Raw genomic sequence first — 25,291 nt, 5'->3', positions numbered from 1 at the left:
TATCCGCGCTTGTCAGCAGAGCTCCGGACTGTATTGTTTTTTTAACGATCTACTAGTCACGCTATTTTATAATATGGTAGACAAATGGCGGTGATAATGGCAGACAAAAAGCATCGTGTGAACAACGTGCAATTCTTAATAAGAAATACATTTTGATGAATATCTTTTTCTTCTCATGATAATTTAGCGAAAAATGTATATTATGAGATACTCATCTCTATTATATAACTCTATTATTATATTAAATATTGATTTTCGTATCTATCTAATTTCTTTCTGCAAATATTAATATTTGTGTGTTTAATAATATTAACAAACTTTATATATATATTATATACTTTTACTTTTCATATATTTCAATTTAAAAATAAGTATGATATTCTTTATACTCGTATATTGATACAAATTTTTCATTTTCTCATAAGCTTTTTTTAATCATCTCCTCTTCCTCTCTCTCTCTCTCTCTCTCTCTCTCTCTCTCTCTCTCTCAATAAAAAAAAATTTATCCTATTGTTATCCTTGAAGTACATATAACAAAAACCAGTTGTCAATCACAGATCAAGTTTGTCGACAAATAACCAAGCTGAGAGAGCCAAGATTCTGAACAATCTCGCTTTAAATAAGATCTTCGATTATCTCATGGATCATTTCCAGTAGTAACCGATGATTCTCACGATCAGTTCTTATCGGATGCCGCGATTTAGCTGCGATTTAACTGCGAGAGGAATCTGCCGAGAACAGCAGGGCTAAAACGGGACTACAAAAAATAATAGGAAATGAGAAAAGAGAGTCGCGCGATTACACGCATCGATGCTTCTCCTCGTTCGCCGTCTTCATTCCTTTCTTCTCGTCGTGTTGTTCATTGTTCCTGGAGGCGAGTCGTTGCGCCGTCACCCTGGTGCCTCTTCTACGCGCTCGGCCTCGTTCAGATTTGCGATTGTACGCTCGACAAATTAAACTTCAACTCGCTCCGAAGTGCTTTCCGCTCGCGTGCTCGCGCTCACATACTTACATATGCATACACTCGATTTAGTCGCGTAATAACCAAAGTTTCTCTTCAGTTGTCGAAGAATTCGGCACTCCCGAAGCAGGGCCGATGAGGGATGCCACAATCTGTGCGATGCTATGCAATTCTAGAATACTAATAACGAAAGGAATGTATAAGGTATGTTATTGAAATGTAGTAAAATAGGAAACGGATAATTTTGCATATGTTCTCCAAAATCATTACGCTCTTATAGTTAAATTATTACGTGACTAATGCAAAGTGAAATGGTTTTATTTTTTTATTATATGATTTATTTTAATTAATTTAATTAAAAATTTTGATTTTTTTGAAATTTAATTAATAATTTTATAATTTATAATTTTTGCGTTTATTTTATAAGTAAGCGTTTGCGTTTAATAGTTAACATTACAAAATAATTATGAATAAAGGTAGATAATAAAATTCCACATGTAATCTTAAAAAATAGGGATGTTTGTAATGAAATTTATTCTAATTTTTTGTTTATTACAGTTTTTTTTGTGAATAGACATAATTATTTATGGACAAACATGGACAATCAAGCGATACTAATTTTGTAAAATTTGCGTTTGGCGATACCAACTTTACACACCTTAAAAAATTGACTGAAATTAATATCATTCAAGAATAATAACAATGTAGCTGAATTATTTTAACATCTTAAGATTATGATATGCGTTTATTTCTTTTTAATCTTTTTGCAATGAGAATGGATAAATATTATTACATTACAGTTATTATCGCAAGTATTATGATTTTACATCACGAAATTTCACATTTAAAAATTTAAAAATTTAAAAATTTAAAAATTTCATTATTCTCAACATTATTTTATATTATCACTCACATTCGCTTGATTTTTTTTTTTGTTCATTTCTCATCTTGTAAATCTATCTTTTATAAGAAGTCGATAAGTATCGAGAGTAGCTGCGAACGTAACGAAAATTAGTATGCTCTTCAAGGATCTCGCAAGTAGATACCTTCCTTTATCTCGATGTGCTCTAGGCCTCGATCTTATTCGTCTTATCATATTCAAAATGCAATTCCGAGCAGTCTCGACTGCATTTTCCATCTCCTCCATCCTAACTTATGATCCCGTGAATACGTAATGATAATTTAATGGATTGTTGAAAGGAAGTGCTGAGCTCTTTACAGATATTAAAGGCGTGTTGACTTAAATTGTATTATCATAGAAGCGTGTTTTTTTGACAAAAGAGCAAATATGAACATCAGACATCTTATAAATATATTATTTTCATCCAGAAAAGATACGAGTTTAATTTAGATCTTTATCAATATAAACTAGTAAGAAAAAGATAAGAGTTTAATTTAGATCTTTATCAATATAAACTAGTTTCATAGGTAACGAAACTGGGAAAAAGTGAAATTCCAGAGAAAATTTATTAAAATAGTAAAAATTTATTTAATATAGTCTTACAAGTAATTATCTAGAAAAATAAATTTAATTTTGTTTATCGTTTAAATATAAAAACAAGTGCTGTACAAGTAGTATAATGTTCGAAAATATGTCTGAGATAATTTATTTTATATTATAAAAATACCTATAGATAACGTTCGCTATTTATATGTTTGCAACTCCACTTCTCTAGACTGATTGCACGTACCTTTGTTAATTTAGATAGAGTTCTAGATAGAGAAGATATTCATCAGTCATCAGTCATAGTTAAATTGCAATGCATTTTACATCTCTTGATTAGAAATGATCTTTTGAAGAAAATACTCATGTAATTATTCTTATGGTTTCAAACAATTTAATGGCACCTATAATTCTACTAGAGTGACTAAAATTGCTGCAGTTTTGATAAAATGGCGTGCAATAATATCTGACAGTTTTCCGATAGAGTTAACACAAGCGTGTTACTGCTCGTATATTACCAAATAATTTCATCGATGAAAATAGAAGACAAATCATGCTTTATTGCAATTGTACGCTTTTATTTTTCTTTATCGGAGAAGGAGGTTTTCACATATATAATTTGTTCTCAGAAATAAAAAAAAATATTCTTTCTATTTTAATACACATTATTTAATTAGATGTGTTTTCTGTGTATTTTACCATTTTCTTCACAGTCATTACGCTTTCATCTAGTTGCGAAATTTAGATAATGTTCGTTGCAGAACGATATTTTACATATCGCAAAGAAGCCCTGCTCTTCGGTAACCAATAGAATGAAAGCTACATTACTTATATACGTATATTCACACGATTCTACCGATCTTAGTATTATTTATCCGATAATCGTGTTATAATACGTCTGAATAAACACATTACATTACAAAGAGGTATTATATGTTTATAGAAAATCGTTAGAATACAAAATCAGAAGCATAAATTAAAAACTCAGCAAACAAATTAAAAATTCTGTTGATTGGCTTTTGCTAAATTTAAATTTTCCCGTTGTAGACTATCGATTTAGTACTAGCTATTCATTAAAATTTTCGCCTTCTCTTTTTTTAATATATTTATTTAATAACTTCTTTCCTTAAACTCTTTGTTTACTGTTGTTATTTTTACATGTCTAGAATTTTTAGACATATTTTTTTAGCCAATTAATTCTTCGCGTTCTCGACATTAAATCATCACATTTATCTTTTTAATTCGTAGAAAGTATACAGTCATTATTAAAAATGTTAATCTTTCAAATCTTAAATTAAAATTGCCTCGAAAATTGGAACAATATATCCCTGCCTATTTTTTATATTGTTTTATCAATCTTTAAATATTAATTTTTTTTTTACCGACGGTTAAAAGCATTTCTTGTTATTAATATTTATGAAATTTATTCTCCCTATATTCCTATATTTTTCCCTATATCTTTCCCTATATCTCCCTATATTTATTCTCCCTAAACGCACTCGCTCTTATTTGTCTTGCATATTTCTCTCGTCTTCCTCGAGCGTCGCTGAAAATAGGCGAGAGACAGGCGGAGGAATCCGCGATCTTCTCGTCGATCTCCTCGCGCACTCGCCGATTCGTCCAGCCGATCCGACTGCAAAAAAGTGCAGTGACCGTTATTTACGGTTATCTTCGCTCCAGAGCAAGTAGGTTGGTCGTGCGCGTAAAGCGCGCACGCGATATGCCGCACGCGCGCTTCGCGAAAGACGAGGGATCGGCCCGTCGACTTTTTGCATCGTGAAATCGATTTTCCATATCCCTCCGTCGCGAAAGAGAGCCATGTGAAATCACGAAGCGTGTGAGAATCGTCACGCCGCACGCAACGTCCGCAACGTCGAGCCGAAGCGAAATGTAGGCCGAAATTGATTATCTTAAGCGAATTCAAGAGACACGATTATTTGACCGTAATGGACGCGCGATGTTTCGATAAATTGAGAAATAATAATGAGCGCGGAAGAGATAAATTAATATTGTATACGATTTCTTACGAAGCGAGGAGTTTCGATTAGCTATTTTATCTGTTTCTTATTTTTTAAATATGAGAGAAGTTTAGATCGTATGAATTTAATTGGAAATTATTTTTAGAAATTTTTACCAAATTTTTATCAAATAGGATTATTTTGCTTCTGTTTTTGAAATACGAGATACGTTTTACATGTTTTCAAGAGACATATCTATACATCTATTCTATTTTATTTGATGATCTTTATGGAGATGATAGATTTTGACGTAAGTTTCATCGTGGGTTACAGTCGTTTACGATGACTTCCTCATCGCGACTTCCTGATGTCGTCCTCTGCATATGTGCAGTAGAAGGCAGAGTAGATTTAATGACTTCCAGGGGCGGTTCTGCGCGGCATTGTAATTCGTAATGTAATCAGCGGGTGGCTTTATAACGGATTGTTGCGTGTCAAATGAAATGGCAAATGTCATGCCGAAGCGAAATTTCAGCCCGAAATCGCGAGATGGAAACGTGAAAATTTCAACGATTCCATATTATTCCGTAGGCATGGAATTGTTATGCGGATCAAGAAAATCGCGTGAATCAAGTCGAGGAATGTCAGTCGAGAAGGGACGGACAAAAAATCATTTCGTCACGAAGCAAAGTTGCGTAAAGTTTCGCGATTACAGTTATCGCAGCGAGTATAATTTGATCGATGAACGAATCGTTTTAGAATAACGCGAATTACTGCGCGTAGATGTTAAAACAATTTACGAAAGGCTATCTGTATATGCTATCTACATAGTTATTCCGGAAAGACTACTTTTGTTGAAATGTCTAAAAATTTTGACCAGATACAGAAAGTAATTGAAAATAAAAAATATTTATGTCGAATATTTAAATGGATTGCTAGAATATCAAAAGTGCAGTATTATCATCATTTTTAAATGTTCTACATAATTATTTTGATGATGCAACAGAATTATTTTTAGATTTACATTTAATCAAATTTTTTTAAACAAACAATGTAATAAACCGAATGACAAGTTTCAAAGAACAAAACAGCTATTTTTTTCTTTTACTAATCGATGTTTATAAATTCGATTATCGATTTGTTAAAAACTGTAGCTTTAAGCTATCGCGTTTTTTGAAGTTTGTTAAGAGTAACGGCGCGTGGTTTGCGATATAAAGCGATTGTTTTGAATTTATGGATATAAAATTAATAACGAAAGAATTATTAGATTTTTAAGACAATCCACCTTCCAATCTACCGAGTGATGCCTTCTCTGATTTTATTTTTATTTTTTTTTTTTTTTTTTTTGACACTTCAGCGAAGGCGCTCTTTCCGCATTGCGGATTGCGCAAAATCGTGCATCGCGACGGCGATTGTTTGCGTAAATCTGACGTAAGAAACCGAGCTGTATACGCGTCTGCGGCGATGCGCGTGCAAAACGCCTCGCGTCCCGCACACAAATATCGGTGGCGGTCCGTCATTATTTAATAAGCGTCAAGGCTGAATGCCGACCGCGGCAGAAGTGCGCGGCATTGCAGACGCTCCAGTCAAATGCTGCTGTCCCTGTGATTCACCCACGCCTCGCTGCCATTTAAGGACTGGAGAATCTTTACGGTTCCCCTGCGTTTTCCGCACGGAGCACACACGATTCTCTCGCGCGCGCGACCCGTCGACTTTCTCGAGATTACTCCGACGTGACGTGACGTGACGTCTTGATAACAAAGCGTCACGTTTTCTTTTGTCAAAAATTTCGTTCCGCATACGCTCTACGCTCTACGTATATGCACTATGCTTCGTAATTAGCGCTTAAAGGGTTCTTAAGGTTTAATTAGATTTTCGACAAATCTCAAATTCGGCTTTTTTTTGTGGAAACTCTATGATGAGGAATTATTTGTACTTAATTTTCAATTTCAATTTTAATAATCTTTTTTTCCGTAGCTTTAATGTGCAAAAAATTATTTAATTTGTGACATTAAGTAATATTGTAGTTGAATTTCTTATCACATTTTTGTTGAGGGAAAATGAAGTAAGTCAAGTTTGAGCTTGAAGAGATAGCACTCTCGAATGCTGTCATGATTATTTCTAAATATTTTCATTCGCCAATTGCATTGGCTGATGATTAGAAAATGAATAGATATCTCGCGATATTTTATCATTTCGCGAACTTGCTACGCACGTACTTGCTTTTATCATCATTCAGTGACATTCTCTTTTCAAATGTTTTTATAGATTATTCGATATTCGGTCTCCAATAACCAATAAATTGAGGTTTGTAAAGTTTTCCAACAGGCTGGATTATTTCATGGAGACGCAATCGGATCACTCGATCGTGACTAATTCTTGATACGCGGTGGCATATGAGCACGATATATGCATGGTGCTTCGGGAAAACGCGTCACCGAGTTTGTTTACACGTTGTACAACTCGTGTGATTCGTGCAGTAGCAATTAATAGACATCCATCCTGTCGTTTAACGCGAAATTACACTCACGCGTGATAGACGCGAGGAACCTTCCTGGAACATGCACAGATTCGTGCGTAAGTACCTGTTGGCTTTCGACGAATGCGGAAACTTTTCACAGAAAACCGTGACAGAGTAAAATCTGGATTCTCAATTCTTCAACTGAATGTTTGTTACTCGTATAAAAAAAAGATTCTAATTGTTGCCTAATATATCTGGTTTGATTATATAATAATGATCAGTAAATGAAGAGAGAGAAGGAGAGAGAGAGAGAGAGAGAGAGAGAGAGAGAGAGAGAAAAGGAAGGGATTTGATAGTGATAATAAGAAATAATTAGATATCAAACTTGATTGTTTCTGATTGATGCAAATATTTATATTTGTTTTATATTTAACGTACGATGGGAGAGAGAAATCCCAAGACAGCAACTTTTTAGAAACTGGAGCGTAAAATAAGTTAAGGTTCCGATATGAATTTGGCTGTTATGCCTTTCTGTATTAATTTTTTTCATACGAGACTCGTACTGTCCGTCACATGAAAGTATCTGCTGTTTGGAAGCAGAACAATCAATATCACTTTGCAACTGGGTGATAGAAGGACAAATGTCATATATCCACGTACGTGACATTAGTCGGTTCACCTGCAGGCGTTCGAGAGAACGTTCTATCTGGCGTAAATGTCATCTACGTGGTCCAAAAGTTTTTTTTTTTTTTTAAGGGAATGACATTTGTTGTTTTAATTGTATTTTACGTGCGAAAGTCAAAAACAAGACAAGTCGAATTAACTGGGCGAGCAAACAGGTCTCTGCTTTTAGTTGAACACATTGCGTCACAGGTCCGTTAGCAACGTATCACGCAACAATGATTAATATGATGTCCGAGATAATTAACGTCTAGTGCAGTTAGGATAGCGCGATATTCCTGACAGGCGCGTCTAATCAACGCTCATAAAATAAACCGCAAGGGGAAACCCATGTACACCTCGTGATCCAACGTGCTGCAGCTCGAGCTATCGAACCTTTCTCTGCTGCAATGCAGGCGAAAGTGTGTATTAATCTGTGGAAGAAATGTTAATTTCCATCTCATTTCCCGCGTGTTTACCTTGATTTTAACAATCTTCTTTAATTTCAAAGTGGAGAAACAAAGAGGAGAAACGTAATAGGTAATTACAGAAAAATATTTTTAATGCACTGATATATTTCGCGCATATAAATAAATAAGATATGACATGAATTATATTGGCTAGCGATACGATACATCGCATTTTAATTGCTTTTGTGCATCGACCATATAATATCCCGGTCTTACGTGCAGAACTAATGTCTATGTTAATTGTTTCACAACGCTGCAGAATCAGTATTTGCTAAGTATCCCTGATCCTATTAAATTGAGTATCGAAACAAATAGACAGCGCGACAGATTAACAAGAATTAACACTTTGCCATTACATTGACAAAACTTGTATTATGATCATTAGAGTAAGTTTATTATTATGATTATTAGAGTAAGTCTCGTTATATCGTCTCTCTCTTAATTACGGCAGCAAGTAATTTAAAACAATGTAGTTAAAATTTTGTCTTTTGAATTTAATATAAATTAGGAAACATTTAACAGCTAAGATATGTCCGGTATTCTTAAACATCGAGTTTTCAGTGATATAAATATTTATATGAACAAAATTTCTGTGAATGAGTCATCACGGAAACGCAATATTGACATGATTATACGTTTATACGCAGAAGTTGCCTAATAGAACGGAACTTCTTGTGGCTTATTCTAACTCTGATACCTGTAACGCATGATTGCGTAATAATGATTCATTCGATGACACCATGTGATGTCCTCGAAATGAGTGTCCCTCGTGAAAAAGTCCCTCCATTATTTGCGTTATGGTAAACACACTTGCGATTGCGATGTCGTTCTTTTAAGTCAAAGAAAGTGAAAGATTTGTCGCTTCATCAGACAGTCTGACAACATAATAATATTTTAAATATATTCAGTAAGAATATTTGCCTTATAAATTGAAAAATTTTATTGTAAATTTTTATAAATTTTATAAATGTTTTCTTTTGTTTAGTTTCCAATTGCTAAAAAAACAATATATTTTTATACCTTTATTGCATATTAATTTAATTTATTATGTTGAAAGACTCAAAATATGAAATGTGTCACATATTACATAATACAATTAATTATGTAATATAATTATTATCACTACTTTTTTTGTTCTTTTTGTTCTAAACGACTGCTTTGCACGTAATTATAAATTTTAATTATCTAAAGTCGCGATATATGGCAAATTAGGATAATGGCGTCACAAGGCAATTACAAATTAACATTTGCTGTAAAACTCTTCGCAGTTGGCATCGTTATCTCAAATATTTAACATGTGGTCGTAAACATATAGCTGCATGTTATGTGGCGCTATAAAACGCACAATTAACAAAGGACCTTTTATCCAACAATCTCTTTGAGCCACGTGAGATACTTTGCTTTGGAACAGCATGTTGTAATTAGGTCATCCTGAGCACCTGTCATCAGCTACTTAATCCCGAATTGCAAATGAAAATGAGTTAATGTAGAAAGTGTCAAAGGAAAACGAGTTAGTGTAGAAACGATGTATCATGAGATATTGAATTGAACCATATGAAACATATTTCACTGACTCTCTGTTCTTGTGTTTGGAAAGGCAATATACAATATTCGTTTGAAATGCTCTATTATAATAGCTTTTCTCTAATGAAAACCAAGTGGAAAAATATAAGAATATTTCGATTTTATAATTGCAATAGTTCTCTTGTAACAGTTCTCAGATAAATATTTAGCACTCTATATATATATATATTATATTTATATAGAGTGCTTATATAAAAGTACTTTGTTAATATCTCACAAAATAACTAGAATAAAAAGAAATAAATTTAATTTGCTCTAGATTCACGTTAAATTTTTTTAGATGATTATATTTAGATTTTCAAAATCATAAGATCCATAAATTATTCGATACTCACTTACTTACTTACTTACTTATTTAAATTATTCGCTCATATTGATTATGATGTTATACTGAATATTGATGTCACGAGAATCAAAGAAAATAAGCGTTACAAAAGAGTATGACTAAAATCGCTCAGATAATTATATGTCGGACGTTTTCACTTTTTTTCATCATACAGCCTTCGAATGGAAATACGTGGTCCAAGCCTCGGGATAATTTACTCATAACGCATTTATAATGTTCCGTCATCTTTTTGTAGATGTGTACGTTCGACTTTTTTGTCTCTGAAAAAATGGTGACGTTCATAGATAGTGTAACCATTATCTTGAAATGAGTGCCGAGTGAATTCCTTAACAAAATTCTTTCCTTTATGCACGAGAATCGGAGATAAAGTGTGTTCAACGTCAATGTTCTAGTAATACGATAATAATTAAAGTATCTTTTTATTAAATTTTCTCCGATGATCCAGATTCAAAATATCAACAATGTTACTTGATAAAAAATTAAAAAGACTTAAGATACTTTAATGATTCGTCTTTATCGAGGTATGAAAAAAATATATTTAGAAGAAAGTAGAAAATACAAGAATATGTGAGATAGGAATCGTTTAAATTAAAATAACAGAATTTTTAAGAAAATACAAACTGAATATATTCCTATTTATTGAAATGCATGTAAGATTTAAAACCTGAATTATGTGAATTTTCAATTTCAATTTTTATTTAATTAATTGGATCAAAGACTCAACAAGTATTTTATACCTTATATTTTTACCTTTCTTTTATCTTTACAAAGAAAATATCTAATATTTTGAACACATTTATTTCTGACGTTATGTTACAGTTAGTACGGAAATAACTGACATTCTCGATACTTTGCGTAATGAATTGTCGAGCGCTTTCGTAACAGTGTCGTTCGCTTTTTAATTCGTTCAAGCGATGTATTCATTAAAAGTAGTTGAATTAGGATGTAGGAAACATTAAACTCTGGAGATTGATGACACCGAGTGACCTCCTTTTTTACTCGTTGCAGGGGTGCTGGAGATGGCGGCCACCGAGAACACGATCCGATTTAGCGGCCACACGTTGGACAAGGCGACCAAGGCCAAGGTGAGATTCAGATTTAGTTTCAACTTGATTATTTCATTAAGATAGCGACTGTTCTGCTCTATATATTGCATTCGTCATTCTATTTAGAATAGATGATATACAAACATCATAAAAATATTGATCATAAAATATTGATATGATTGCATCAAAACAGCATTTTCCAATTAATTTAAAAAAATCTTGCAAAAATAATTTTTACATAAACGAAATATTAAACATCTCATAATTTAATAATTAAAAACTTATTATTACTTGAGATTAACTAAAGAATGTATAAACTTATCTGTTTAAATTTGTGTACCATTTAATTTGTCATTGATGATTTTTTTTTATTATATTAAATAACGCTGTATATATTAGTGTATATATTTTATATATGTATATATTTTAAATTTTCGATAAAACAGGGCACATAAAATTTAATTAAATCGATTAAACTCTTATCAACTTTCACGGTTTGACGCGAGAGAACTTATGTAATACTTGTGTTACACGATACAGCGATCAAAGTATATAATAATGGTATAGTATAAGTATATAATAATGGCTCTCATATTTTAATAAATCTAATCTGCGATCGTGGACGTGTCGTACGTTGTCCGGTTACAAGAACGGTTGAAGAAATCGGTGAAACAATTATTACATCATAACTGATAATTTAATATTCGCGTCCTCAATCGTCAGTACTCGGCGAAGAACCTTGAGTATTCAGGTATGCTTGCATGAGCAAGAAATGTGGGTCAACATTGGAACAATTTTAACCAACGTATGTAGAAGCAATGTCGATGAACTGCGTTGCTAATTAATATGTGGGTCACCATGCCAACAAGGTGGGCATTGCAATATTCTATGTACTTCTGCATTATTGGATTTAATCCATTTCAGGATTATGGTTAATAATATAATAAATTTGCAATTCCGTCTATTCATTATATTATCGCGAATAAAATTCTGAATAACAGGATAGTTTCTATTTGTAATGCTATTTCCAGAAATCACATAAAATATGAGGATTTGTGAGAAATATAATTATATACTTCACAAAAGACGTATAATTAATACAAATGTCCATACAATAATATTATATTATTACAAGAAGTATGTTAAATGAAAAATGTTTTTTTATTAATTTAATTAGCACTGAAAGTAGTAAATCTAAATGAAGTATTGGTTGTGAATTAATACTTGTAATCATATTACTCATCGAAAATTGCGAAAATTTCCGCTTAATCTGAAATGCTTCTTGCTTAATAATCATGTATGTTTTCCTGAGAAAAAAATTACTGAAAGTTAGTCAATTCTTCTCGCTAATTACTGTGTAACACTAATTACTTCATGGTTACTCAACGTTTGTTGGCGTTGCCGACAATGTTCGATAATTTCTTTAATAGCAATTGTTGACCGTTGTAAAAAGGTTACTCATATCAGCGTACCTGCTTGGGTTTTTAGACGAAACGGAAAAGATCGTTACAAGCTTAGAAAACCGTGGAAATCTGAACAAGTTGAGGAAATTGGAAACACTCAGGAAAATTGCAAAAAATTTCTGGAATTTACCATTAAAAACGTTAAATAAAAATGAGATTGCATCATAAATTATATAATTAACAAATATTCACAAATATTTATATTCGTAAAAGTGCAGAAGACACCGTTAAATATTATTCGAAAAAAAATAATAAAAGATGACGAGACTTCCCGCATCTTTTGCATCATTTCGTTTCAGTATCTTTACTTCCTGTCTGCCTTTCTTGAGACATGAATTTTAATTTGCATTACGACTTCAGATATTCGCATCGCACGCTAATGGAAGGCGGAAGTATAATTAAAATAAAATTTTTACCTGTAATTGTAATTTTAATTTAAAAAGGAGGCAGGAGGAAAACACTCGGGAAAAACTCGAGAATTTCTTTCAATTTTCTCCATGCAATTGCCCGTGGCGGTAAGGCAACGTTGGCTCCGAAATGTCTCGCGATGCCAAGTACAAATCTGATCTCGAAGAGCATAATAATAATCGTGCCAGTCGTGGCAGCCGCGCGCCACGACCAGCGGAAGTGGTTTTGTCGTGCACGAGATAAAGCTTTATCGATCGCATTACGCCGAGCTCTCGAACGACGACACATCGCGAGAGAGCGGAGGGGAGGAGGGAAGATATCGCGGAGGCTTAGTATATAGCGGATGATAATCGCGTTTTGCCTTTTGCAGGTAACGCTGGAGAACTATTACAGCAATCTGATAGCGCAGCATATCGAGCGGAAGCAGAGGCTGGCGAAACTCGAGGAGTCCCTCAAGGATGAAGGCCTCTCGGAGCAGCAGAAGCAGGAGAAGAGGCTGCAGCATGCACAGAAGGAAACGGAATTTCTCCGGCTGAAGCGGTCTAGGCTCGGCGTCGAGGATTTTGAGCCTCTCAAGGTCATTGGCAGAGGAGCCTTTGGCGAGGTAAGGAAGAAGAATTGATAGCTCGCTTGGTGCGATGACTAATGGGCGAGCGAGGTGTTGGTTTAATTGCGCTAAACTACTTGATTTGATATGAGGATTCGTTAAAGCAAAGCTTCCTTTGCGATGTAATGAGAACAAGGAGACGTGTTATCATAATTGATGTATAAATTCAATGTCCTTTCCACGATATAGTTCGTAATTTACGTAATTTGAGGGAAATAAGGAAGAAACTTGAAAATTCTAACTTGACTCAAGTACAAGTCTTAAATTAGAGATGTTTCTTTTTTCTAACCACATAAAAGTTTTATAGTATTTATTGTAATTCGAATTATTGGAATGGTTGAAAATATTTACATTTTGTTTTTAGTTTTAATAATTATAATAATTTGCATTTTAATACTCCCTTTAATTTTAATATTCTATTTAATATTTGAAAATACGTTTTACTGCAATATAGAATTACCGGATAATGAATATTACCGGAGCATTCTCCTACAATTGAGGAATTTTAAATGTCATCTTGTAAATAATATTCTTTTCATTTATACGGCATCTCAGATGACATATTTAGCCTATGTGTGCCACATGTAAATTACTCGCAGTTCACGCGGTGCAATTTGACTACATTAGAGACGAAGATTTATTTCCGCTTTGTGGTTGTAATAATTATAATAATAACGGAAATATACTCGGGAGGCTCTCTCAGTGATCATGACCAGGAGAGCAAAATTTTCTCATTACTTCTCAGAAGAAGTAGCGTTTCGCCTCGCTTCGCGAAGCAAGTAGAATCCCTTTCGTAAAGTTCGAGATTAGACGAGAAAAGAACGCTTTTAATCGCACGTGATGGAAATTTTGTCGGCATTTCACTCAAAATACGTTATTCTGTGTGAAACAAAAAACAGGTGAGACTCGTGCAAAAGAAGGACACTGGACACGTATACGCGATGAAGATCCTCCGGAAGGCGGACATGCTTGAAAAGGAACAGGTCGCGCACGTCAGAGCGGAGAGGGACGTTCTCGTGGAAGCGGATCATCAATGGGTCGTCAAGATGTACTACAGTTTCCAGGATCCTATAAATCTCTATCTAATAATGGAGTTTCTTCCCGGTGGTAAGTCCTATTATCGATCCTCGCGACGAGCTGAAAACGGAGGCGCTATTCCCGGATATCGCGGATAACTCAAGAATAAATTTACAGGTGACATGATGACACTGCTCATGAAGAAAGACACGCTTTCCGAGGAGTGCACGCAATTTTATATTTCCGAAACGGCATTAGCGATCGATTCCATACACAAATTAGGTTTTATTCATAGGTATGTCTATCTCATTTAGATCCATTTTGGAAAAGGAATTACTTAGATGAAATAAAGTTTAGTTATTATATTATTACAAATTGCTTCGATCTTCTAAAAATATTCTAAATATATTTGCAAATATCTCTTTTGTGATATATTTATAAATCCAATTTTTATATCATTTTTTAATCTCGTTTAATATAATCGTTTAATATAATCGAGTTACTCGTTTAATATAATCGAGTTTTTTTGTACTTAAAAATTATTTAATTTTATTTATGTTTAACGATCAAAACAATCAAATGAGTTTTCAAATTCGAAAAGCGCGCAACTAGCTTTATTACATCATTTTATCTAAAATCGCAGATCCTTTGTAACTGAGAGCTATTATTAATTATTTGAATTTTAATTAAAGAAAGTAAAATTTACAATAAAACGTTTTTTTTTTCAAATATTCGTTAAATTGACGGATATAAAATTAGGTATACATTTAACATTGATCCTATTCTTAAATATATAATTTGTATAAACATTATATATACAATAAAAATTATTTATATTAATTTAATTATATTTTATACAGAGACATCAAGCCAGACAACCTGTTGCTGGATGCACGGGGCCACATAAAACTTTCTGATTTTGGGCTGTGCACGGGCTTGAAAAAATCGCATAGGACTGACTTTTATCGAGACCTGAGTCAAGCAAAACCTTCTGATTTTAGTTAGTAATGACATTTCTTGCGTGTATCAAAGAGAAATATTTATGCAATGTCAGCTAATTCAACTGATGCCTCATCTGTTTCTCACACAGTGACATCATGCGGGAGTGGAAGCGGCGGTGCGATGGATAGTAAAAGGAGAGCCGAGAGTTGGAAGAGGAATAGGAGAGCGCTGGCTTACAGTACAGTAGGTACTCCAGATTACATCGCGCCGGAAGTATTCCTGCAAACAGGTTACGGACCGGCTTGCGATTGTTGGTCCTTGGGAGTAATTATGTACGAGATGCTTATAGGTACAAAATTTCTCATACTCCTCTTTTCAAATGTATTTATAATTAATAGATTATTTAAAAGACAATCTACATTGCTATTGATCTACTCGTATTAATTGATTATTTCTAGTATACAAAATCACTTTCTTAATTTACGCTATATTGCTATATAATATAAGTATATAAAGTTTAAAATAAAATAAAGTAACGGTTATATTGATTATAATTGTAAGCATAGACACTAAAAAAGTTTTAAAACAAGAAAAATTAGTCCATATTAAAGATTCAAGTTAATAATGTAATTATTTCAGGATATCCACCATTCTGCAGTGAGAATCCACAGGAAACGTATAGAAAAGTAATGAACTGGCGAGAAACGTTGGTGTTTCCGCCAGAAGTTCCCATTAGCGAAGAGGCTAAAGACACCATCATCAGATTTTGTTGTGAAGCCGATAGAAGATTAGGTAATTTTGGATTTTTTCTTTTTTATTAAAATAAAAAAAGATCTCTTTTAATAAATTTCATTATTGAACTTATTTTTATTCAATCTTTCTATAGGGGCGCAGAGAGGCATAGAGGAGCTCAAATTAGCGCCTTTCTTCCGCGGTGTCGATTGGGAGCATATCAGGGAAAGACCAGCCGCCATACCGGTCGAAGTGCGATCCATCGATGACACATCTAACTTTGACGAATTTCCAGACGTAAAATTAGAAATACGTATGTATATTTTTTATTATATTATTATTACATTATTATTAGCCGATAGTTTTTAATACACATATTCTATTCTTTATTTTGTCTGATTACAGCATCCGCGCCGATGCCACAGGACGGCGAAGTAATATATAAGGATTGGGTATTCATTAATTATACCTTCAAACGCTTCGAAGGCCTGACACAACGAGGCACACCGATCAAGAAATAGCAACCCCTTACTTCCTGCTCGATCACCAGTGCCGTAGCTAATCAGCAGCCAGCTGACGTGATCGAAATTCCGGCCTTGGTACATCATCCCCATCCGCCGTCGACGGCAATGGTGTCGCGTACAGCGGACGGCTGACCTGTCTCGCTCTTGGACGTAGTTCAAGTCATTCTTATTTGTATATATGTGATGAGCATGGATTGTCATGAATAAGCGCGGCATCACGATATTGGTAGTCGCGGGTGGCGACGAGAGCCAAACGGATAGGCGAGCGGATATGGGAAAGTATAGCGATAAAGGTGCACAATATGCAAATATATCGCATGCCTCAACGTATGCGCCGATAACGGCATAGCGCGCGATAAGGCGATGCGAGCAAAGTCTTTCGTTGTGTGACTCACGGTGATTCTCCGTTGTATCCCCGTTGAGTAACATTATTCTTTAATCTTGTCGTGCCGCGGAGAAGATGTTTTGTGCGAAGCGTAGCATAATAAGCTCTCTGTGGTAATGGTATTAAACAGAAACGATCGGAGAGAGCCTCGGTCCCATGATTCTTACATACTTTCTCACTTATCTACGCGACGCGTGTGTGTCAACGAAATTTTATTGGATAAAATATATTTGTCGACTAAGCTCTCGAATCAAGCTCTCTCTTTCTCTCTGTTTGAACGTTGTATTTATAATTAACTCTCTGTGATATATGAAGTTGTTGAAAATATCTGCTACTTTCGGACTTTTTTGTCTGTTAGCGGATGCTACGCTTTTATTGATGTTGTATATACGTGATTAATCGTATTTCGATATGTCTTGAAAATTTAAAAGTTGTTGCGATGGGATTTTATAATATGCATTCTTGTGCTACTTTTGGGAGCTTAGATCCATTCATGAAAACTGGGAAAATTGCAAAATTAGTGACACGCGTGCGATATTTATCATATTTTAAAAAATTCTGATATATTTTACATATTTTATCATTATGTAATGATAAAATAAATTATGATTTTAGCATTATGTAATGATATTTTTTTGGTACCGGGTCTCTCTCTTTCTCTATCTCTCTTTCTCTTATAAGGCAATAATAAACATTTAGCCGTGTCTGAATACACGATAAAGAATGCTAGGCTTTAAAAGATATCATAAAAAGGCGTAAAAAGGGAGAAAGAAAGATTACACTTGTAAGATTCAGGGCTCCTTCGTTGCCTTATTAAGGTTCCTAACAGACAGCCCAACAAATCCGTACGTTTAAACGAAAGAGATGAGTCAGACATACCACTTTGATAGAAGACGATAAGGAAACGGCATTGTACTGTGACGATATGTAGAAAAATCGTACACACATGTCCGTGTATTTTAACACTCGATGGAACCGAACACCTTTTCTTTCGATCGCATTGTGAACAATTTTACGATTTACATTTCGTAGTTCTGCTGACAACCAGGGCACCTTGGTAATAAAATAGAGTAATAACGATAAAGTCTAGGTAACATTTAAGATAACAAACATACATACACACAAAAGTACCTATACATAAAAGAAAGAAAATGCACGCGTGCATTCGAAACGTAATTGCGTTTTGGATAACATAACATAGTACATGTATAAAAAAAAAATTCTCGATGCTCCTTCCACATAACGTTCCGGCGTGGCTCCACTTAATAATCACGCAATCACGCTGTACTGTACATTCGACGAAGAGATTAGTTTCGTATGACTACTCCACCTGCATATGTATCTTAATGCCGTTTACTGAAGTCTCCAAATAGTTTAAATAAAGCAGAAAGCGCCTAGATTAGGGTGTATTACCAATTAAGCCAGTAATTTAAACAAAGAGAAAAAAAGAAGAAGAAAATCACCCATGAATAAAGCTAGTAGAGAAAAAAAGGTGAGAACTATTTTCTGCATTAGAAGTTAAATCGACAATGAATGTAACGTAAGTGGGAAAATTAGAGAGTTACGGAATACTTTTAGTCTCTCCTTGTCGCCATTGAGTACAGATGCTCTGACGTCCATGCTACTAAGTAAAGAAAAAAAAAGAAAACGAAAAAGTGATCGCAATTTATTTATTTAAAGAGAAAGTCTAAATAAATGATACAACAATAGCCACGAGATGCCTTCGACGCAACAAGTTTGGGTGCCCTGGAACAGTGCATATATATAAATATATAAGTATATATGTAAAAAAGTATATATATATATATATATATATATATATATATATATATATATATACATATAGAGATACCTTTTAGCAAAGAGAGAGGGAAGTGTAATATGCGCTAAATTTAGGTATTGAATTATAGATGTGCGCTCTGAATTTGAAATCAGGTGGATGTATATTTTTTCTTTTTTTCTTTTTTTTTCGAAAGTGAAAGGGACAAGCGTATTATTATATAGCGGGGTGGTGATGAGATGTATGTACGCACGTATCGAGCTACTACACGTTTGATGTGAACGTAATTCTGAGGACATGTGAGAAGGAAATCTCTAAGTAGACTTAACGGTATTGATTGTCGATGTACACTGTAAATACTGACGAGGCAACTAAATGTTATTAAGAGCAAGGCAGATTTTGGGCTCCGGTGTTTAATTGGTTACCGCTGTACTGCCATCCTCGACTTTTTATTATTGTATATCGCGCATGATGAATCGTATTACGGGTGTGTTAAACGTACGGTATATCATCCAATCTCACGTTTTTGCTCGTGTTTACGCTAGTGTTCTTATCATTGTACGAATACTGATTAGTTGTTAATTTACGGTTAATTTAAATGAAAGAAAACCGCGATAGATCTCTCCTAGCTAATTCGTACTAATTAGGTGTTAAGTTACTTTTTCTTCGGCAAGGAGCCTTCTCTAATTTTTTTCGTTTTTTTTTTTCTTCACGTTGAATAGGAATCGCTTCCGATGATGCTCTCAATGATTGCACGTCTGAAGATTTTGCTTCCTACATTCGCGTCTTTTGTCTCTCTTTGTCGTCATCTTTTCAAGTCCGATCATGTGATTCCTTTCTATCACAATACGTAAGATCCTCGGATTATGTAATATCTTGCATATACGATTAATCACACGCACACGCACGTATATCGATTGTATAGCAAGGCAGAATTATTTCTTCGCGTTTGAATATCAAGAAGAGTCATTTTTCGGTTTAATCGATACTCTTTAAGCCTGGATGAGTAATATTTCATAGTTGCAAGTGCTAGTAAAAATCTGATGTTTTTAGTTTAAGATTATTTTAAAAATATTTAAAGCATGTCGAGAAAAAAATATAAAAATTCTCTTACAAAAAGAAATATTAACTCTTCCCACTACGAGAAATGAATTATTAGTGTTAGTTATACAAACAATGGCACAAAGAAAACTATGAATAGAACAAATATGACAAAGATAGTTATTTTAAGTACTAAATAAAGTTGACTAAGATTTTTGTCTATTTTTGTTTCTAGACATATATAAAAAGTTAAACCTTTTTTTTTCTTTTTTTTGTGCGAAACAGTGTGAAAATATTTTTAATAGGAACAAAATGTGTGAAAGATACATTAATTTGAGACAAAAAAGTGTGAATTCCGAAAGGAATCAATGAGGAACATTAATGCATGTTGACAACATAATTTAAATTAATTATATATTTATATATATATATATATATATTATAACAAAATGATAAAAAAATGACGTGGTTATTATTTCATCGAAATTATTATTTCATCGAAGTGAATAATAACTCAGTTGTTCTAAATCGAGCGCAGGCGTCTAATACTATGAAAATTAGCATTACCATTAACATTATTGAGGACACGAAAACTATTTCTCAAATAAATTATTTATCATATAAAGTTATCTGTCATATCTATTGCATTGTGTATGTTACTCATTCAGGGTCAAGGAGAATCTTCGTGCGATGACGAACCTCCAGTTATCCCGTGCGCGAAATAACGATTTGCGCAAAGTGCTCTTGGATAAATATTTTGTTGCACTTATCACTATCATACAACGCGCAAGGTCTAGAATTATGGATTGAGACGTAACGAAGTTGAAGAAAAAAACGAATTTTCACATTTGAAGTTGGGAATTATATATCTAAATTACAAAAGGGAACATTCAGAAGAAAGTGTAAAAAAGTTTCAAAAATTCGATAACTTATTACAACTTAAATATAGCTTATGATAAATTATTCGCTATAAATACTAAATTCTGAACAGTTGTATTTATTCAATGACTATAAAAATAGCTAGAAAAAGCATTGGATGAGAATTATATTACGTTTACGTTGCAAACATATAGCTTACGTAAAGATTTAATATTTAAAAGACAATATTTTTTTCAGGATCTTATCTTTTTATTATCCTATTATTCTATTTTATTTTCATATTTTGTTACGTCTCATTCTTATTCTATGCTAACCGTTAGGTCGCGTGTGAGTCACTTAAATCGTCCCGATGCGCATTGCCGAGGAATCGAAATAATATCAGCACTTTCGCTTAAGAATAATGGAAGCGAGTACGTTACGACGATCGTGTAAATCAAACAACCCCCTTATTCCAAAATACGATCATACGAGTGTTATCTGTCACTGTAACTGCGTGGATGTTCTCTATCAGCGCGGCTTAATCCATTTTGTTGTCACCGTTTGTTTTGTATAGTGATTTAGCTGAATTTTATAAGTCAGATTTAGTATAGCATTTAATTAGGTAGAAATTTTTAACGATTAGTCCCATTCAAGTATATAGTGATAATAAACTCTTAAACACGGCCAGTCTCGCGTGTCATTAAGTCTACGGTGACTAGATAACATCGTCATGGTACAAGCGAGTGCAATGATGCTGCAGTGACTATCTTGGATTCTTAATGAAAATCTATGGGCGTAATAGAAGAATGAAAGAGACAAAGATGATGTAAAACTGTTTTGGGAACCTATACGTATGTCTTGGAAATACTTTATTTATAAAATGATTAAACATTTATAAAAGAGTTAAACTTATTTATTCTTAACATAGGAAGCACACGTAATTATTCAGGCTGTTATATATATATAAGTATTTTTCGAAATATAAAAATAGAAAAAATATATAGATTAATAACATTAGTTATTAATATCAGTAATTGAAGAAAACAATTTTTTTTTTAATATTTATTACAAGTTTACTTATTTTAAATAATCTAGAAAAGTTGTAGAATTTTTTTAGATTATAAATTACTCTTAAATTAATTATTATTTTCTCTTAACACTCGAATTTGATTATGATTTTAGAATTTTCTAACTTTTCATCAATTACTCTATTCTAAAACATTAATTAGAACAAGTCAGAAAAAAAGTCAGAAAATTTTAAAATTCCATTTATACGGAAAAAAGAATATTCAAAAAATAGAAATGATCCGAAATAATCGCTCGATATTTCTAACATCAAGAAAATATCTGGAGCCCATTTCTCGATTTCGACATAAAGGCACAAAGATGAACACATTATTGCACTTGATTGTGATTGCGGGGATACATTTCATGGAGTAAATTATACAACACGATGTCTGGCCGTTCCGTTGTATACGTTTGTCGTGCAAGATTCGTGATTATTTGAATATAATTATACAAAGTAAATCATTGGCTATACGTTTTGGGAATGGAAGGGGAGAATACCAGAACACAAATCACACATGCGAACGCACGACGAACGAGAATATATCGAGTGCGGATATTTTATAGTAGGCTTGTGATTAAATCGAGGAATTATTATCGAACGGTCCGAGATAAAATAAAAAACGATGTATAAAAAAAGAGAAATATTGCTTTCCACACGCAGAATATATTATTGTAATTATGTCGTTAATAAATTGTTTTTTATTTTAACTCTCTCGCATGCGGTTCGTACGTGTTCCCTGCATGGTGTTCTAATCGTTCACGATTTTTAGCATGAAGTTTCATTGGCGAAGGTGCAACCCGGAGACAATTTATGGAGTTTGGTCATTTTGTTCGGTAATTGCGGTAACAATAATTATATAAATAACAAGTTTGTCGCAAATTGGAGAGAAAAGTTTTATAACTAAGGTAATGAAGAGGACGCGTGTCATCTGACTCCAAGATGAAAATTGAACGAAATGTCACCTCATTTTATATATCTCAGTTTAATTAAAGTATAATTGACATATTAAAAAAGATATAAAATTGAAATACATTTTCATGTATAATTAACTTACTAGTATTTTATATATACTATACGATATCCGTATATATCTGATTTTTATTATTATAAATTTAAACTTTTTTTTTTGAATTTTTAAAGATTTTATGAAATCTTGAAAAGATTTTTATATTTTTGTTAAAATTACTTATAAATACATACATTTTATTTCAATTAAAATTTCAAAAAAATTGATTAATTTTAATCGAAAAGGCATTAAAAAGGTGATTATTTAAAAATTGAAATAAAAAAAATTTTGAGTTCTATATTTTCGAATCGAATAATTTAATTCAAATGCTTAATTTTTAAATACTTAAATAAATTAAAATACTTAATACTTTTGTAAATCTTATTTTAAAATGTTTTTGTATCATCACGTAGAAAGGAAATATTTATTTTTAAACATGCCTTTTTTTAATACACATAATTATAATATTAATTTTACTCGGTAGATAAAATTGAATAAATACAGTCGATAAATATACGAAAATTATAACAAAATTATGGAAAATTAAAAATTTTCTATCAAGTTAATTCGATTTGAAATTCCAAGCTTACTAATGCTAATTAAATTTTTTTCTTGTATATGGTAAAGATATATTTGCAATATTCACTGTCTTTTACAGAGATGGTAATTGTACCTCCGTCTACTACTGACCTCTTCGATAGAATTCAGATCTTCATTTCGCCGCATTTCACCGAGATGATGGCGTTAGCAGCTCGGATTGCATGAGTCGCATGAAAATTATTTATTAATTATTAGGTTTTTATGAACAATGAAATCAATTCTATTCATTACTAAATCTAAATTTTAATTTTTTATTATATAATAATTTATTTTTATTTTATAATATTTTTATATTTTTTATAATAATTTATTTATTACTTAATTTGTAATAGTACTTAATATTGTAAAATACTTGGATATAAATCAAGATTTTAATTATAATATTCGACTATATATTGCAAAAAATGCTTAAAAGAAGAAATTCTAAAGTTATATAAATATTAAGATAGTATTTGAGTATAATTATTATTTTTACTGATAGAAAATCGTTTTTTTAAATAATTGAAGTTAAAATTATTAGTATATAATTAGAAAATATTTATTTTAACCATAATATATTTTTATCATAATTTACACTATGATATATGCATTAAATTATACATATGTGTCATTTCTCAAATTGGTTAACTCTACTAAAGAAAATTAAATTATTAAATAAAAGTTTCGAACAATGAAACACAGATTGATAAAAAATAATCTATATTATGCATGTAATATATCAAGATACCCATTACATTTTAAGTAATGCATTGTAAAAATATATATGAATTACACATAAAAATAACGAAATATGATGTTTTTCACTTTTTGCGCAAAATTTTGAACGAATCACTCTTATGAGAAAATTTATTTTAAATTATGCGAGTTTTGAGTCAGACGAGATCCTCAGAGATCTCTTTATATCTCTTCTCACAATATGAAATTCGATTGTGCTATATCTTTTATTAACATTTAGAACCGCAAACGATGAGCTGTCCGCGAACGAATTTGATTCGTCGCGTGACGCGTGATACAACGAGCGACCGTTTGAGACAATGAGAGAAATATTCGATGTTGCCTCGGAGAGAAACCCCACATCTCGGGATAGGCGGCACAACGACATGTACAAATTGTACGATTATGCGAGTCGTGACATGGCGCGCGCCGGCGGTTGACTCTTGAGAAAATGCGATTGGATTGATCCCGGTGATGTATCGCCGTCCATTTCCGCAAGCGTTCCCTTCCCATCGCTAACCGGGAGCGAATTTTCTACGACTACAAGAAATTTACATGTATCGCGTCCACGGTTACATCTGTTTTTTTACTCATCGGAGAATTGATCACGCTTACAAATTACGTTTGTCAAACACGTTGCATTGACTCGGTAAAACTTCTGTGCAATATTTTTCAAAAGAATTAGCACGATTCTGTAGAAATTTGAAAAAAATTCATTTAAATTAAAAATCTAATTTTTTTTATATGATATTTCTCACACGAGAAAAAGTTACTTAAGAATTAAAATTTTTTTTATTTATTTTAACTGATGTATTTTTCTTTGAATTTTCGTAATATCTTCTTTTACATGAAAAAGAATATTTGGTTCAACAGCTAATAATGAACTGCTAAAACTGTGTGTGTGTGTGTGTGTGTGTGTGTGTGTGTTTGTTTTCGTGTTAACACAACTAAATAAATTTGCTACTACATTGAAAATATTTGCTACCACTATTAACGTATCGACATTAGCTGTAAACAAAAAAACTAAAAGAATAATTTTTCTAAAATATTTAAAAATTTGGCCAGATATTGGCTCAACAAAATTCTTTTCAGATCTGTATTTGGCTAAATTTTTAAATAACAAAATTGTTCTTTCGGTGTAGTAACAAAGCTACATTTGCTTAGTTACGACGATCAGAAAATATAGTTTTAACAGTCCGTTATCAGTCGAAATTTTTT

At 32.6% G+C, this 25,291-nt stretch overlaps 1 protein-coding gene across 8 annotated transcripts in view; it reads left to right on the top strand.

Moving 5' to 3' along the window:
* trc (Serine/threonine-protein kinase tricornered) overlaps window positions 1–22,460 on the top strand; it is a 129,051-nt gene extending 106,591 nt beyond the window's left edge. For 7 of the 8 annotated variants that reach the window (XM_089083504.1, XM_089083502.1, XM_011645631.3 and 4 more), the window contains 9 exons: window positions 10,890–10,966; window positions 13,169–13,402; window positions 14,305–14,512; window positions 14,600–14,717; window positions 15,283–15,422; window positions 15,513–15,713; window positions 16,004–16,156; window positions 16,251–16,409; window positions 16,502–22,460. In XM_089083504.1, coding sequence (XP_088939630.1) covers window positions 10,890–10,966; window positions 13,169–13,402; window positions 14,305–14,512; window positions 14,600–14,717; window positions 15,283–15,422; window positions 15,513–15,713; window positions 16,004–16,156; window positions 16,251–16,409; window positions 16,502–16,617 — 1,406 coding nt within the window. In that variant the 3' untranslated portion in view covers window positions 16,618–22,460. Of the gene's footprint in view, window positions 1–1,061; window positions 1,166–10,889; window positions 10,967–13,168; window positions 13,403–14,304; window positions 14,513–14,599; window positions 14,718–15,282; window positions 15,423–15,512; window positions 15,714–16,003; window positions 16,157–16,250; window positions 16,410–16,501 lie in introns of all 8 variants that reach the window. The other variant, XM_089083506.1, reaches the window with a different exon arrangement.
* Window positions 22,461–25,291: the final 2,831 nt, after the last annotated feature.

Source organism: Pogonomyrmex barbatus, unplaced genomic scaffold, assembly GCF_055798465.1.
Source record: "Pogonomyrmex barbatus isolate J1 unplaced genomic scaffold, ASM5579846v1 scaffold7, whole genome shotgun sequence".
NCBI lineage: Eukaryota > Metazoa > Arthropoda > Insecta > Hymenoptera > Formicidae > Pogonomyrmex > Pogonomyrmex barbatus.
This window is presented reverse-complemented; position numbering and strand designations above follow the sequence as displayed.